Source organism: Silurus meridionalis, chromosome 14, assembly GCF_014805685.1.
Source record: "Silurus meridionalis isolate SWU-2019-XX chromosome 14, ASM1480568v1, whole genome shotgun sequence".
NCBI classification, from domain to species: Eukaryota; Metazoa; Chordata; class Actinopteri; order Siluriformes; family Siluridae; genus Silurus; species Silurus meridionalis.
The window spans coordinates 11031415-11049470 of NC_060897.1; the positions used below are offsets into that span (position 1 = coordinate 11031415).

The following is an 18056-nucleotide window of genomic DNA, read 5'->3' on the forward strand; positions in this document are numbered from 1 at the left end:
AAACGAGAAATTATCCGAGGATCATTTAAAATGGAGAATCATGTGATAACATGAGCGAAGGAAAATAGTTCTTCAGTCTTGTGACCTCTGAGTTACTATGCCCTGAAGAAGAGTTGAACAAAAGACAGAGCGATGCAGAGAACTGAGAAAATAAGCAAGGAGAAACCTCTGATTAAGAGCCTGCGGCCACAGTGTCCATTCGCACAGACTAAACTATAAAACAATTACTGAATGATAGCACATCTGAATAGGTGTCTTTTATGCAGGGCTGTGAATTCCTCTAATGTCAATTACATCAGACTCCTGCTATTGTACAGGCAAATAGCAGCACTAATAAGGCAGCTCGGGTTGCAAAGTAGAAAAAAAACTCTAATAATATTAAAAATAGATTCCTTTAGCACCTTGGTATTGTAGGAGTTTTGCAAATGTAATGCACATTTTAAACAAATTCTATTTTCTTACTTCTTTTTGTTTACATCCATAAAAACCCAGAACTTTCTATTTTAAATATGTATAGTCTGTACCACTCTGATTGGCAAGCTGTTTATATGCCCAAAGTTTATATGCTGTTTACAATGCATCATTATTAGCTGCTGATTTTTAGTCATTACATTAATGTAGACAGCTGACTTCCCCAAAAGAGATCAATGGATGCATCACTGGCACTCAAAACCTGAAAACTATCCACAGCTCCACAGAAGCACATGCTATGCACAAAAATCCTTTAAATTAGCAGTTATCAAACCGCTGATTAAAAAAACTGACTTTCACCCTTGTCAACTGTCAAAATATAAGCCTGTCGGGATTGTGGACCCTCTCCTTTATCTCCTAGGTCTAAAATTAGGGCTTAGAACAGACAGACTGCAGTTTAAAATGCTAAATGACTTCCTACAGGCCTCCGTTTAAGATTGTCTGTCCATGCTTGTGATGTTTTATCATGGTGTAGTTTATAAAACACAGACTCAAATATTATCCAGATTTAGACCCTGTTCGCTTTTAAAGCAACTTCCACTTTCGAGGGATTGCTTTTACTAGAGTTTAGAGCATGGCTGTGCTCCATGAGGATTTGTGCTCATTGCTCCATAATAGCATTAGTGAGGTCAGGCAGATGTTGGGTGAGGCAACCTGGGGTGCAGTTTCTATTCCTATTCATCCGAATTGGGTTGAGTTCATGGCTTTGTTGTAGGACACTCATTATTTTAAAGTTCTTCCACTCCAACCTTGTTGAGCTCACTTTATGCATAGGGGGATCTGACATCCTGAAAGAGGAAAACTGTAATGCTATAACATGCAATGGCATGGTAACTGGTTAAATGATAAACATTTGGGGAAGACACACATATGGATTTAATGGGCATATGTTTAAAACAGCAGTTTGAGCTACAGGAGCTCGTCATTCCAATCGGACGACACTGGCCAGCCTTCGCACCTCACGTGCATCAACAAGCCCAGCCATATGACCCTGTCGCCGGTTCACCACTGTTCCCTTCTTGGACCACTTTTGATAGATACTGAACACTCAGACCGGGAAACCCCTCAAGAGCTGCAGTTCTGGAGATGCTCTGACCCAGTCGTCTAGCCTTCACAATTTGGCCCTCTCTCAAATCCTTACGCTTGCCCTTTTTTCCTGCTTTGAACACACTTTGAGGACAAATTGTTCGCTTGCTGCCTAAATATATCTCTCTCACGAACAGGTGCCATGATGAAGAGATAATCAGTGTTATTCACTTCACCGGTCATAATGTTATAATGTCATAATGTCGTGCCTGTTTGGTGTATGAATAAAATGAGTTGCACAAAAAATGCAGAGATTCAGCAAATTTACAAAGTAACCTCTTTAGAGGGCATGGTGTGATCCTAGACTGAACTACATGCAGCTGGATGTCTGAAACAAACACACATGCACCCTAACACACATTTAGCTACTTCCCCCATTGTTATCAGAGGTCAGGTTTATGCACTCAGAAGACATGCTGTGTGTAAATCACAATAAACATAACACACGCTGTTGCTTTTTATGTTACTGGTGACATCCTTTCTTAACAAAAACAATGCATGGCTATAACTTGTGGTAAAGATATCACTGGTGACTAAGTAACACTGTTCAAATAATTATGTGGGCTTGATCCAATTCTAGTAAAAAGCAATGTTATTAGCAGTGTTGTGCTAGTTACTAAAAACAGTTACTCGTTACTTCATTCAAAAAGTAACTCAATTACTTTGTTGATTACTTACACCAAAAAGTAATGCGTTAATGTTAAAAGTAACTTGTTAGTTACTTTTTTAAAGAACTTCTTTAATCTTCCGATTAATGCCCTTTTATGCGTTGTGGTCTATACAAACACAAAACTGACTTAAACACAAAGTAATTTTTAAACTATTTTATTGAAGTCAGACCAGCACAAACTGAATATATCACAAGGATTTCTGAAATAAATAACAAAACAAGCTGAATAATATATTCAGAATCAAAAACTAAAGTGGCTTCTGCTTCATAAAAGCTGTTGTGTTGAGCTCTTAAAAATTACTGCCGCACAGACCTGTGCAGTGCTTCTTCTTCGTGTTTACAGTGGTTCATCCACCAATCCTACAATGCGTCATGCTGTAAACAGGTTAGACTGTAGGCTACACTTGAGCCAAAGTCAATTCATTTAAAAAAGTAACGGGTAACGCACCATACGGTAACGGTAACGGAGTTACTTTATTTTTAAAAGTAACGTGTTACATTATTAGTTACTGTCAAAAGTAACTTCGTTACTAGTAACGCGTTACTGCCCAACACTGGTTATTATCCATTATTTACACTCTCCTGCCTCCTCAGTATGAACCAAATTAGTTTAAAGGACAAGGAAGAGTCATAACTCATAGAAACTCTCTTTTTTCAGTAGTAGTAGTTGTATATACACAATTTATCCAAACGTATTGGGTTACCTGACCTTTCCGGCTATATGTGGTTCTTTTCCAAACTGTTAACACAAAGCTTTAGAAACTCAATTGTAAAAAAAAGTATTTAGATGTGCTATAGTAAAATTTGCATTCACTTGAACTTGGAAACCCAAACTATAGCTATAGAGCTCTGATCTTATCCCTACTGAACACCTTTGGGATTAATTGGAAAGCTGACTGAACTCCAGGTCTCCTCACCTACATCAGTACCTGCCTTTTGTAATACACTTGTGGCTGATGAACCCAAATATCCATAAGCAAACTTAAAAATTCTAGTGAAACATCTTCCCAGAAGAGTGGAGGGAAATATAAGAGCAAATTGGGACTAAATGTGGAATGCAATGCTCTAAAATCACATACCGTACTTATGTCCAGGTGACCCAATACTTTTGGCAATATCGTGCATTTAATCCCATGACACCATCTGAGGCAAGAACTAAGTTGCAAACTTACAAGAGTTACACGGTTTATAATAAAACAAATACAATAAAAATCAAACAAAAAGAAGAATTACAAACCATTCTTGAGAACCTTGGTGAGCTGAACCCTATCTCAAAATGTATATAAAACAAAGACTGTAGAACCTTGGGGAAGGTAAGCTACACCATATCAGGCCATATCAGATTCTACTCATGTCGACAGAAGACTCTGAGGCTATGGCTACGGCTATAACACATTATTGGTGGATCACTGGTACTAATCTATCTGTTGCGGAGGGAAAGATTGCCACCTTTACAGCTCCAGTGTGCCTGTTTTTATTTATGTTTAGGTTTCCAGTTTACTTTCACTGCCCAAAAGCTCACAGGTGTATAATGAGCAAAACCGCCCGGAGGTAAATTGCCACCGGATCCACTGCAACCCTGACCAGGATGAAAGCGGTCACTGAAGATGAATGAATAATCGTGGCTTTGAATCTGAATAGCTGAATCTAAAACAGTACATAAAAAAAACCCCTAAATATCATGTGTAAATGATTTTAAAATACAAATAAAAACAATTAGGAGACTAAGGGGTAATTAAAAACGAAAGCCTTTCTGTTCTCTTGTGATGTTCATTTCAGTAACTTCTTTTTGATAATGAATACGAATAAATGAAACAAGCAGACCAAGCTTGAAGTGCGACTGAAGAAATGTTTTAAAATTGAGCTGTTCTGACTACAGTAGGGTAATTTCTCTTGTGTTTCCAGGAACAAAAGCAACTCGTTTTTCCTCCAACTCTTCTGTATATATTGTTGAAATGTATTTGGAAAACAGACTAACAATAGCCTCATCATATTCAAGGATAAGGACAAGGGATTTGTGTTCAAGCCATGCAGACTGCCAAAAGGAATCGATTGTAGCATAATATAGTATAAATCAACGAGTTGCTCAAGATTCAAACTAATGCTATCGGATTTCTTTCACAGCATCGGTGCGCTGATGTCGGAACAATTTTAAGCACCAATGCCATGTTAACTTACAGTCTGATAGCTTCTTTTGCTTTACGGATCGTATCTACTGACATGGTTACAAGAATCAGCAGCTCTTGAGAGTATGTGAGTAGGGAAGGGGTATGATGACGACACATTAAGCTCTATCCAGGCGGCACCATTACTGGGCGATATGGGCAAAAATGGACACACAAACGCCGGTACGCACACACACAGAGACACTATTGAAGAAAAACATGACATTAAAAACCACAGAAGAACTTGTGGTAATAAACCTTACCAACTAAAGACCACTCATTGCATTTAGTTGTTCATGATACGAGAAGACGAACGTTTATAGACACCTGATCATAAGAATTGTATGTGCTTTCGGAACATCTCATTTCACATTTAGTTGATTTTAACTAACTCCACTCTACTGGGAAGATGTTCCACTAGATTTTGTGTTGTACCTGTGAACATCTGTGTAAAATCAGGTAATGATTTAGGGGTGGAGGCCTGGGGTCCAGTCAGCATTCCAATTCATCCCAAAAGTGTTCAGTAGGGTTGAGGTTAGAGCTCTCTAGTAGACCACTCAAGATCTTCCTCTCCAACCCATCTTCATTGAGCTTACATTATGCAGAAGGACATTGTCACACTGGAACAGGTTTGGGCAAATTTAATGCTACCACATCCAAAGGTGTCCAAAACAATGTGTGTGTCCAACTTTGTTGTAACAGATATGGATAGAAAATTCCCATTCCCAATTTTTTTGGTCCAAATATGTGTGTATCATTTTTTGTGAGGACGCACTTCAAGTCAGGTGTCCCATTATTTTTGTGCTTTCTACTGCTAGATTTTCGTGTAGAAGTGGAAAACGCAGTCTATTACCACACTCTAAGAACATTTGCTGATATTTTAACCAAACTACTCAAACCCAGTCAAAAACAGTTAGCAAATGTCTGTGATTAGAATGAATCCCAACTGAACACAAACAAAATCGGACTCATCGAAATCACTATCTGAACTGTCATTGATCAGCTGTTGAAATAAAGGTTGACCACATTTTACATTTTGAAAGATGCCAAAAACAGGGAAATGCGGACGGGAATGCAGGTTTGCTCTTAAAAGGAATTATGTGTATTTACCAGCACAATTTTAACAAATTAAAAAATTACATTTACAAATGGTATTTGTATATATTATTAAATATATGTTATGATTATATCACATCACATGAAGAAATTCCTTGAGGAAAGTTCCTGTTATCATGTATGTTATAGCAGCTATTAACAGCTGTTCCCTCACCAGGTTCTGTTTGAACCTCTCTTTCTTGTCATAAAACAAAATATTGTTTAATTGCCATGTTACCACATGTGTATTATAGTCAGGTGTCTACAAACCTTAAGCCATATAGTGTATGTGGATTTTTCTTTTGACTAATAACTATTATTTGCTATTATTTGATATGGTTTATGACCTTTGAGGTAGTGTTGCTTAACTGTTATGTTGGTGCAGCAATGTCAAGTTACTCGGAATGCTTTCTTCAGTGTTATTTATGTTCCAGACACTTGAAGAGGATAAGTCAATATATATTCCCATATAAACAGAAATATAGCCTGAGCTCACCGATCGAGGTCTCTCGCTTTTCTTCTTAGGGCCAGGCAAAAAAAATAAAAAATCAAATGATCAGTTCATCATCTTGTTACAGAGAAACAGAAAGCAGAAAGTCTTCTGTCATTCAAACTTTTCCGACTATTACACCCAAGTCCGCTTTCCTAGAAGTTTATAAATGTGCTCATACAGAAAGCTTCACCAGTGACTCATTAATGACTATACAATTTCCTCTGATGAATTACAACAAATCAGATTATCAAGTCTTCTTTTTTTTTTTATCATGCATTTTCTGCCTGCGTATTAAAATCCTGTAACAAATGTGTTACTCTAGAATTGCTAACATATTGGGACAATATGGCATTAATATACACCTGTGATTTAAAGTACCACAGGAATGACCAGTGCTGTTAAATAAGAGTGTATAAGTAAAGGTAAAAAATATAAATCTATGCCTTTTTTTTTTTATTGTGTTTTTAGAGTGTGTAAGGCATAACAGCATCCTTTGATAAAATTCTACATTAAAATCTTATTATACTGACTGTTTCTAGGTACGCAGGAATATCAGTTTCAATAAATTACTAAATAATTTTGCACAAATGTATTCACACAAAATACTGATTTCTCATACTCTATCCATAATTGATGAACAACAACAACCTGTTTGATGAGGTTTGCATTTGTTTTGCATGAAAGCCTAATGTAAAACTGCCACAGCTAATTCATAGTTTTTGCTACACGAAACCATGAAAGTCATATTTGCTTTTCGAACGTCTCTATCCAGAGATTGTATGGAAGCCCAACTGTATTATTGAGGTTCGGCTATATTAAATACAACACATCAGTGAAGGCTTTATGCCATATTTTGCAATGGAGCAGAGGAGATCTGCGCATTCAGCCACAAGAGCATGCATGAGGTCGAGCACTGCTGTTCGGTGAGGGGACCTGGCACACAGCCAGTTCTCCAATTCATCTCAAAGATGCTCAGTGTGGTGGAGGTCAGGGGTTGAGGTTAATTCTCTCACAACTTGCAAACCAGGTCTTGGAACAGACTTTGTGCACATGAGCACTGTTAGTTTCACTGACGGACAATTGTAATGCTACAGCAAACAAAAACACAGCAGTTTGGTAAAGACCCACATATGTTTATAATGGTCTTATGTTGACAAAATCTGAGCCATACAGTGTATGTGGATATTTCTTTTGTCTATTAATTACCATTGGTATTATCGGTTATAGTTTATGATGTGATGTTGCTTGGTTGTTATACGGGTGCCGCAATGTTAAGTTACGTGGAATGCCTTCTACATTTTATTTATGTCCCAGAAGAGGAAGAGTCAATATTTATTTAAATATAAACAGATATATAGCCTGAGATTACTGACTTCGGACCAAGAAACCAAGCAGCAACACTCCTGGTCACCATTTCGATAAAATTAATTTAAAGTCTCAGACATGATCTCAAAGCAGACTTTACGATTTGCCCACTTGTTTTAACCACATCATACTTTAAATGCCTAAAATGCTTATTTCATGCTGTTTTTATATACATTTACTTGTCATTATTATATGCATGCATTCATAAATTATAAACCTCACGTACTCGAGCTGAAAACCGTTGTAAGGCACTATTTTAGTTTCTGGATGACCTGTCTTCACAGTGAATGATATACACTATATGGACAAAAGTATCAGAACACAACACTTTTCCATCCATATGTGGTTCTTCCTCAAAACATAAAATTAGAGGCACACAAATGTATAGGGCGTTGGATGTGGTGGGATTAAACTTGCCTAAACTAGGAGACCCTAAGATGTTCCAACATGATAATACACCTATTCACAAATCTGTCCACATGTGGATATGGTTTACATGGTATGGAGTAAAAGATCTTGAGTCATCTGTTATAGAGCTCAACCCTATTAAACCTTTTGAATGAACTGGACCACTGACTGCACCCCAGGCCTTCTCACCCTACATCAGTACCTGACTTTACTAACACTGTCAGGCTGAATGAACACAAATCTCTACGATTTGATGGAACGCCTTCCTAGAAGAGTGGAGGTGATTATAACAGCAGATGGGGACTAAATATGGAGTGGCATTTCCAAAAATCATGCCAATCTCATGCTTAGGTGTCCACAACTAGCATATGAAAACATGCTTAATTAGATTAAATATCATGCCCTACATGTCTATCAGTAATCCAGTTTTAATGGCTTTGGGAAGCTGCAGAACTCCTTTTACTGATTTTTTTGTTTTTTCCACAATTTAAAAACAAATCACCAAAATAAAATAAATTGTGCATTGCATTGTCCTTGAACACATGAGAAGCTATTTTTATGTTAAAAAAAGAAAAAAAGAAAAAAAGTTGGCCTGAAAGCCCAATTACTGAGGCAGGCGGGCGGTCACGCGCTCTCTCCTGAGACTCAGAGAAACGGGAACGCGCTTCATTCTTACAATAGAGACCTATAGATTCTTTTCATTAATGAGTGAAATAAATAAATAAACAAATAAATTAAATAATAATAAACTGACCTGCTGGTAGCTTACTTCCCCAGGTTTAAAGGCACTTTCAACTGCATGGAAATGAAAGTCAACGTGTGGGAAATTGTGAAGCCAGTAAGTCCACCACGGGGCGACGTAGTCTTGTCGAGCGGACGCCATCCTCAACAAACCCACAGTATCCCTCACTTTTCAGAACGAATAAAACGGGGAAAGTGCGCTCTCGGAAGTGATGGAAAAGTGGGAAACGCTGCCTAAGCGCATTTCCTCTCTCCTAAAAAAAAAAAAACATTACCTAAAGCAGCAATACTCGGGCTACATCGGGTTATCCCATGTTTACTCAGTGCGCTCGGTGAAGCCGGTCGGCACGCAGAGGAACTTCACTCAGGACCACTTGACTTGCGCGCACCGCGCGCGTCCTCCGGCCGATTCTAACGCGCATGCGCAAGAGGGAGCGCTTTTTTGAACTCTTGTCATTGTTATCGTAAAATAGATATGTTCCTGATTTTGTTCCGCTCTGTTATGTAGGACAGTGTTTTCTTCTCATTAAAATCTTTTCAAGAATGTTTGAACCGGGGGCAGAAAAAAGAAACCTTGTTGATGAAGCGCAAGCACGGCCCACACAATAACCTTAATACAGCGCTCTGTCATTACTTTTGTAGCTGTTCGGGCAATTATTTAAACAGTTTTTATACATTTTAATAAACAAATTAGTGTTTTTTTTAGTTTGTTAGACTAAGAATATTTATATACTAAGAAGGAACATTAAACGATTTTACAACAAAGAAATCTAAATCTCATTATCCAGAAGACATTTAAAAGCCGAAAGAGTCGACTCGTCTCGGTTAGGTGAGCCAAATAACCTGACTCACTCAAAAGATCCGGATCAGTTCTACAGGATATGCTAAATCTGCTTCTAGGTGTTTGTGTGTGTGTGTGTGTGTGTGTGTGTGTGTGTGTGTGTGTGTGTGTGTGTTGCCCTGCCAATTGATGTGCCGTCTAGTGTAAATTCATAGCTCACACCTAGTGTTCAGGGGATTAATCCCACACGACTGTGACTAGGATAAACCAGATACTAAATATGAATGAATGCATAAATGAATAAAAAATATCTGTGCTATCAGGCATTGCGCTTACTGTGTAATACGTTATAATATTCAAGAGATATGGTCAAAGTAGGCCTACCAACACTCATGACTTGTATTAACATGAGTATCATACGATTAATTATTTTCTGCATGAAATTACCAAAGAATAATCGCTTTGTCAGTAATACAGTTCGAGACCAGATTTTAAAAAAGCAAAGCTGACCACTACCTTTATGCATATTTGTTTAGACGTTTCAAATAAAGTGTTTGTTTCAACCCTACAGTGTTTATTTAAGCCCACTGGGCTTTCATAAATATTCTAGAAGTTTATATAACATACATATTTTTAATGTGAAGAATAGCCAAGCAGGAAGCCTAGCATATTTGAAATGTACTGAGAGTTTTAAAGGACGCTGGGTGAGATTGCATCGCAAAAGACCGATTTATTGTATCCAGGTCACGTCGAATCTCAACGGATCAGGGTATTAGGCCATATCAAACTTCATCCCGTAGGCTGTCTCACAGATATGGTGCTCTCATTGCTAGAGAGACTGAAATGCTGCCTTTAGGCATGTTATCAAAGAATATACTGTGCATAAACAAACAAACTGACCTTCATTAGAAATGAGCAGGACACTGATCATTTTATTTAAAATATCATTTGACCTCTATGAGTTCATCCCATATTACCTTTCCTTGCACTCATTCTCATCTTACACTTATATACAGTATGAAGCCTGTTCCTCTGTGCAATGTTTTTTCCTGGTCCTGATAAAAAATTACTCTTTCTTTCCAGTATCTATCTATCTATCTATCTATCTATCTATCTATCTATCTATCTATCTATCTATCTATCTATCTATCTATCTATCTCTCTCTCTCTCTCTCTCTCTCTCTCTCTCTCTCTCTCTCTCTCCTATATATATATATATAGGAAAGAATCCAGTATCTGTCTATAAGTATATAGATAGATAGATAGATCGATCGATCGATCGATCGATCGATCGATCGATCGATCGATCGATCGATAGATAGATAGATAGATAGATAGATAGATAGATAGATAGATAGATAGATAGATAGATAGATAGTAGGTGACTACAGTATAAACTGCAGATCTATACCATTTCTGTTCTGCATCCTCCTCCCATCCATACTGTCTTCGGATATACATGCATTGACATGATCTCTAAATTTATAATTCATGCTGCAATAATTAAAGGTACTTTGTTACATCAGGAGTATCAATTTGAGCATCATGGCTTCACATGCACCAGGCTTATTGCTTCTGTGCAATTAAATAATTATGAAAAAGCATTTTTGGGTAGGAATGTCCTATAGTGCATTAACATTACAGCTATAACCAAGAAAGAGGCTTGTGCACTTAATAATTAATAAACCAGGGAAAGCTGAAATGTCTGCCCACCTCCAGAATGGAGCTGAAATCTCCCACAGGTTCTGAGTACAGTCATGCTGAGTGACAGATGAGCTTGGAAGTGAAAGAAATCCCAGGCATCTGGAGCCAAAGTAATGAGATTTGAGCGCAAGTAAACAAAAGCTAATAATACAAAATTACAACCAGCAGAGCGGGAAAATCAAAGCCTGTAAAATTGACCCAGTTCCACTCAATAAACTTATTATGTTTAGGCGAAAAACTGGTCTGCATGACCCATGGTAGATCATTTAAACAGACTTGGCATCTGATGTGTAAGGTCATCAGGAACACCTAGGAAGGACGTCGGATTAATTATAGGTGCTGACCCCCATGGACAAGGTTGTTCAAGGTTGACATCTGCTGGACAAAACAGGCAGTTCAAATGACAAAGACCAGGTTAGTACAATTCCTGAATTATAATATACCAGCATCAGTATGTGCACCATGTAGCAATGGGAAATGGAGCTCTACTTTTTACTTTGAAATAATAGAGCTGTATAAAGCCAACTTTTTTTAAAAAGTGAATCTTAATTATTAATGCATTTCTGGATATCACTGAATATCAAAAAAGCATTTTTTTCTTTTTTTTGCGCATGGGTTATTTACTGCATTTTATTTTGCAATCCTTTTTTTAACACTGACTCAGTAACAAATATTTAAATTATTATTCTTTTAATTATTGATTATTTATCATCAGCGGAAAAAAATTTCCTTATTACTGCACATTTGAAAACGCGTGCCTCAAGTATATAGTTTTCTCCAGGCATTAATTGTCAGACATTATATGTATCTGTGTTAATTTATAAACTGTGCAAAAAAAAGTATACGATAAAAGGTCAGAGCTGAATTTTTTTTCCCCTGCTTTCAAGGTCAGCAGTCATCACAGTAATATTGTCGACATGATTCCACTGAATTTCAAATATTGGTTCGGCATCCCCTACAGAGACGATGTCCCTCTCTGTCCTTGACGTGCCACATACCTTCCAGCAGATCAGTATATTCGTTTGAATAAACTGCTTTTTCCAGTTATATAAAAGAAAGCACACTTATATAGGGGTCACTGATATACAGTACATTTATTCTTATATAAGTTGCACGAATCATTAACCTGAAAAAGCTAGTTTTATTATATTGTAATGCTCATTTTTCCTTTTTTTCTTATTCATGCGAGTGCATTCTTTTCATGCATTGGAAACAATGTGGGCTAACTCAGGTATATTGAGCTAACACAATGAGACAGGCAGTTATAGACGAATTATCTCAAGAGACACCTTGTAAATGTTAAACAAACATACCCTTTAACTAAACAGGCTAAAGACGTGTACTGAGTTTGTGATAATTTTCAGTTTTTAAATATAGCTAGTTAAATTAGTTAGCTGGCTGAAATTTGTACCGCCGTTTGCTTAATTAGCGCGCTAATTTATATTAGCATGTTAGTTAGGAATGTTTCTTTTTCTTATTCCTAATGTGACATCATACATAATGTGTATTCATTTCAAAAAGTTTTTTTTTTTTTTTTTTTCAAACATAAGCTCAGTAGCAAGCCCAGTTCCATGATGGTTTGAATGAACAGTTTATTTTTCTTTCACCTTATTCTTAAAAGTATAAGGTATGATGAACTTGATGTTTGGTGTCTTTTATACTTAAATACTTAACTATGTGTAAATGTAGGTATTTCTGAAGTAAATTTTTTTTCCATATGACTTTTAATTTAGTGTAATTCTAACTTTGTACACTTTTACTTCTGTACTGTTTCTCAGTACTTTTTCATGCCAGGTCATATCCCCTGTACAAATGATTACTGTAATGGATATGACCATGTCGTGCTGAAAGAAAAAGTCACTTGACTAAATCATACGCCATCACATTTGGTGTTATACTCTATACTGAACTATATGTTTGCTTATGCTACACTTTACTGGTTGGAAAATACCTTGCTATCGTAAGGACTTTCCAGTGCTTGCTCTTTGAGACTTAAATCCATGTGTGGCTTTAACCTATAAATATAAATGAAAATTTATGCTTGCAGCTTCAACCATCCACTGTTCCCCAAAGCTGTATTAAAGTATAAATGCTGTTACAGCGCACTATTCCAGTCTCCCTAAATCACTGCGCTTTGTTCAAACCAAGCTGTGATCCTCTGCTGTATTAGTTCATTTATAGGCTTAATGGCTACAGATAACTCAGACTTTTACTCTTTTGAGTAATGCTGTCAAAATGTGGGATTAGTTTTAGTCACATGTCCATATGTGCTCTCATTTTTTTAGCTTGTTCTCCTTTTTAAAATTGCTTGTGAATTAATCCAAATGATATTTGGACAGCTCTCTGCAAATGTGAGACTGCCTTTTTAATTGTACCTTTCCCCGCTATTTCTGTTGTGCCACAGCCAGTCTCCTTTTCTAGTCATAATTACTTGGCAAACTTGCAATATAACTGTAAAATCCTTAGTGCAAATGTTTGACTTTCTGTCAGAGTCTGTTCCCGGCTTGTTGCTTCCCTGAGCTGGTGAATTCATTATTTTCATCGTTCCCGTTCGAGCGCTGCCTATACTTTAACATGCGTCATCAAAGTATCGATCAGGTATTTTTGTCCTGAATTCAACATTACAATCCATTTTCTGTTAGAAAAAAAACTCCTGTATACTGTAGCTTTGGGTTTCTTTCAAAATATGAAAGGTAAAATAGCCTGTAGTGATACACAAAGTACTGTGTAGGCATATGAAATCATGACCTCAAATCATTTTTTTATAAATTCAAAAAGGATGGATGTTTGAATAGTAGGAAAACTGTGTGTGTGTGTGTGTGTTGTCAGCAATTTCAGAGGTTTCACAGTGACCGCAATGTTTCAGTGCAATGGGCCGTTAAACTGTATAATGGCCCAGTGTCGTAAATGAGAAGTCCTGCAAGTGGAATAGCAGCAAAGGATGATGGTAATATCGGGAATCTACCTTGACTTTCTTTTATTTCCCTCTAGCTGCGCCGACGCGGTAGCCTGAAATTTATATGATTGCGACAAACGAGATTATGGTGGCAGCGTGAACGCCAATGGCCAAAACATAGGCCTGCAGAAACCAATCCAGTTATTGCAAGCAGTGGTTTTATGGTGATAGTCATGCTGCTGCTGTATTGATCTTGTAATGAGATGGAAAGAGGGCCAAACAAAGCCAAGCCCCGAAGAAGCCACCTATGACCAATAAATACTTTAATGTGTATCTTGGATTTTCAAAGACATTTGGAAAGGCAAGACTGGCAATAGAAATGTGGTACATTTTTTGCATGGTTTAGTGCAATAAGGCATAGAAATACTGTATTACAGGAAGGAAGGCATGTACTTTCCAAGGGTGTACTTTAATGTCATGATTATTTCATCTCCTGTGTGATTTCTGTCTAAGGGAAAATGGTAGTTTACTGTCAGTACATTCATCCAGACTGTTGTGAGTTCTGTTTGCTGCGTAGAGAAAGAATGTGAAGGTAAGCAGCACAAACAGAAGGTATGAACAAGATAAAATCCCGGCATTTCTCAAAACCCCATTCTTTGTACGACAGTCCATTCACTACATCAAGATCCCAGAGCTGTGGTATGTGTCTATTCGCTAATCCCTGATCTGCCTGCTTGAATATTATTGCAGAAATAATACAGTGAAAGCCAAGGCCCCCTATCTTCAAAGTGCCGACAGAAGAACTAATGCATTTCAGGATCCTCAATGATAAGTTGTGCTTGCCAGTGGTCACATTTAACTTTTGACCATGACATTTTTTACTGTGCTTGAACAGAGCTCATCCACTATCCTGTAGTTGCTACTCTTGCAATATCACTGCACAAAAACTCTGAAACTGCTTTTCTATCTGCACAGCTGAAAGGACATGCCAGCAGACCATTAAAACAGACCTGACAAATCATACATTTGACGTGTATTGCAGGGGACAGCAGCTGAGAAGAGTCAGGAGAAAAGGAAAGATATTAGCATCAGATTTAATTCGAATGGCTCAGCAGTCATGGCTGTTTACATTATTCAACCGCTTTTGATTCTTGAATTTTAAGTAGTCTATAGGCATTTACAATGCAATGAATTGTATAATTAAATTGGCTAACCATGTAAATCAATGGGCTGAAAAGAAGCTGGTTAATTAAACAGACAGTTTTCCTAGTGGAATAAACTCCAATTGTCTCAACAAAGTAAAGAAAGTCTGTAGCACAGCAGAAAATAGGGCTTACCTTATGTTCAACTAAGCACTCAGAAATGGAAACACAATGAAATACAAAACAAATGAAATCTTAACCAACTCATTATGGTCTTCTTAGCACCATTTTATTTTTGCTGTGAGGAACACACCATAATTGAGCAATTTTACTGAGATATTACTGCTTTCTGTTCAGTCTATTTTGGGTATGATCAACTAGCTTTATTTTTTACTAAATCCTAAATGATGTGGTTACAGATAATCCTTGAAATTGACTCTCCTGACCCATCAAATCCATTACAGTTAAGTTCATTTGGGATTTAGATTTTGGATCAGGTTATCCCCTCTACCCACTCTTGGCCCCTTAAGGGGTCGTAACCAATGTCGCCATCTTCATTTGCAGTCACTTCCACAGTCACTGTAGTGGAAACAATAATCAGCTTGAGAATTTGCTGGCTAAATTTGTACAAGATAAATGAAAGTGCATCATAACTAATGTTATGATATAACTGATAACATTAATGAATAATATCATTACAGTGGCCTATGTCCAGAGATGGGATATATTAAGCAGTGAACAGCCTAATTTCCAAAGTTGATGTGTTGGAAGCAAGAACATCTAAACCACTTTCACAAGGGTATTATAAAAGCAAGACTCTTGGGTCAAAAATGTTACCTCAAAAAAGGCATTGTTTCCAGTATTCAGTATTTAGTACTTACCAAGTACTAGTACCAAGTAAATGCTTCAATGAAAGACGAGTGAACCAAAGATGCCACGGGGAGTACAAGTTAACCTGTCACATTTCACAGAAGATCTACTGTAGCACTAGTTGTTAAAAACATGAATGCTGGATATGATAGAAAGGTGTCACAGTGCATGTTGCAGCTTGTTACATATAGGGCAGCATAGCTGCAAAATGTAAAGTGTGCCCATGCTGATGTTCTGTCCACCATCCAATGTACCGCGGTGTACACGTGAACACCAGATCTGGACCATGGAATAATAGCAGAAGGTTCTGAACTGGTCTGATGAATCATGGTGTCTTTTAACCAGGACAGCTGGGTATGTGTGTGTGTGTGTCACTTACTTAGGGAAGAAAAATGGCACCAGGATGCAATATGAAAAGAAGGCAAGCTGGTAAAAGCAATATGATGCTGGGAAATGTGGAGTCCAGCATTCATGTGGATGTTATATTGACACATACCACCTACCCAAAGATTGTTGTAGACCAGATTGCAGCAATATTCCCTAATGGCATTGGCTTCTTTCAAAAAGTCTTCTAAAATCGTTTGAGGGACATGAGAAGTCTTCAAGGCATTGACCTGGCCAGATTCCCAAGCCACCAGTATGGCTTGGGAATAGTTACTCTATAGCTTTTTGAGGGACAACAACAATCATTCTTTTTACCATTCATTCTTACTAAATTATTTAGATTATTTAAGCAAGGCCTTGGAAAAACAGAATGCTTTCATTTATTTAGAGATTTAATAGCAAAATACTCAGATACTGTGCATCTCTTGATACACATAGTTGGACAAACAAAACACTACTTTTACCATAGTTTTGACATACTACGGCTACTAAAACTACATGAGTTAGCCTTTAAATTATGTTTCCATAATTGCGCTTTCAATTCTGATAACTTTAAGATTTATATGCAAATTCTTTACTACTTATAAACAGCTCTGAACTTTGATATATTTACTTAAATGTGCATAATTAACTATACTTTGACTAAGATCAACACTAAAAAGAAAAGAAATATAAAAGGTCATATGGACCAGCGCTTCTTATTAGTATTATTCCTTGGCGACGGACACTTGTTTAAAACAAGTAATGTCATTAGCTAAGCTACACTGTAAAATAATTTGTTTTGATAATGTTTTCCTCATTACTTTAAAATGTTTACTTTTCATAAGTTTAAGATTAAAATTTAATTATAAATTACTCACATAGTCACGCTGACTTAATTACTCTGAAAATTGTGAAATTTATTTCAGTAATGTATTTACAGTAACACACTTACCCACTATTTGGAATAATTAACATTTTTGCTGACCCTGTACAGTAGAATGGGGGTACAATATATTTTTTCCAGCTGGATATGAAGCAATACCAAAGCTAAAGCAATATAGACTATAAATACAGTAATATAGATAATATTATCTACTGCATTTAAAAACCCTAAATATGCACAATATAAGCAAATCAACAGTGGATGTTACTAAGGAGAAAGAATAGTTAACTTCAATTGTATTTGTATGCTTAAATTTTATTTATTTGGTAAATACAAAAGCACAATTTATTTGAAAACTAAAGATGAGAATTTATGAAGTAGGCTATTATGATGATGTATAAGATATACAGACAGTTCAGGTACTTTTTAGAAATAATAAACAATGCTCTAGCCTAGCTGCGATTGCTGTTTTTATTTACAAAGTTAACTTTTTTTATTGTATTTTTCAAGTCTTCACGGCGCACGCTCTGTTTTAAACTCAGAATAAACCGGCTGCAAATAATAATACATCTTCAAACGGTGCTGACGCGAATCGGCAGAATAACGCTGCATTTATTTTAGTTGCTCTCTTAGCAACCTCCGAGGGATGCATTCGTTTCGGCACCATCATGTCAGCACGCAGAAAACGTGGATTATGCTCATCACTGTGCACACAGTCTCTTGATGCATTCAGAGGGTGGGGACTTACATTTAAACTGTGATATTAACTGGTTCCACTTTAAGTGAGTGACAGTTATTTTTATCCAATTGACAATTAGCCTTGTCCTATGCTGTCCGTCTTAATTGGTGAACTAGTGTATAGGTTTGTTACGGTTTTGGAGGCCCCTCATCCAAGCCTCAAGGCCCTAGGCAATTGCTTG

The 18056-nt window shown here is 37.0% G+C and overlaps 1 protein-coding gene across 4 annotated transcripts in view; it reads right to left on the reverse strand.

Annotated features, from left to right (window-relative positions):
• Positions 1–18056, reverse strand: part of ttyh2l (tweety homolog 2, like) — a 69147-nt gene that overhangs the window by 38366 nt on the left and 12725 nt on the right. For 2 of the 4 annotated variants that reach the window (XM_046866874.1, XM_046866875.1), the window contains exon 1: positions 8508–8890. The exons of 1 other annotated variant lie outside the window; for it this stretch is intronic. In XM_046866874.1, the coding sequence (XP_046722830.1) occupies positions 8508–8636 (129 nt within the window). In that variant the 5' untranslated portion in view covers positions 8637–8890. Of the gene's footprint in view, positions 1–5983; positions 6005–8507; positions 8891–18056 lie in introns of those variants that run through there. One more of the 4 variants, XM_046866877.1, reaches the window with a different exon arrangement.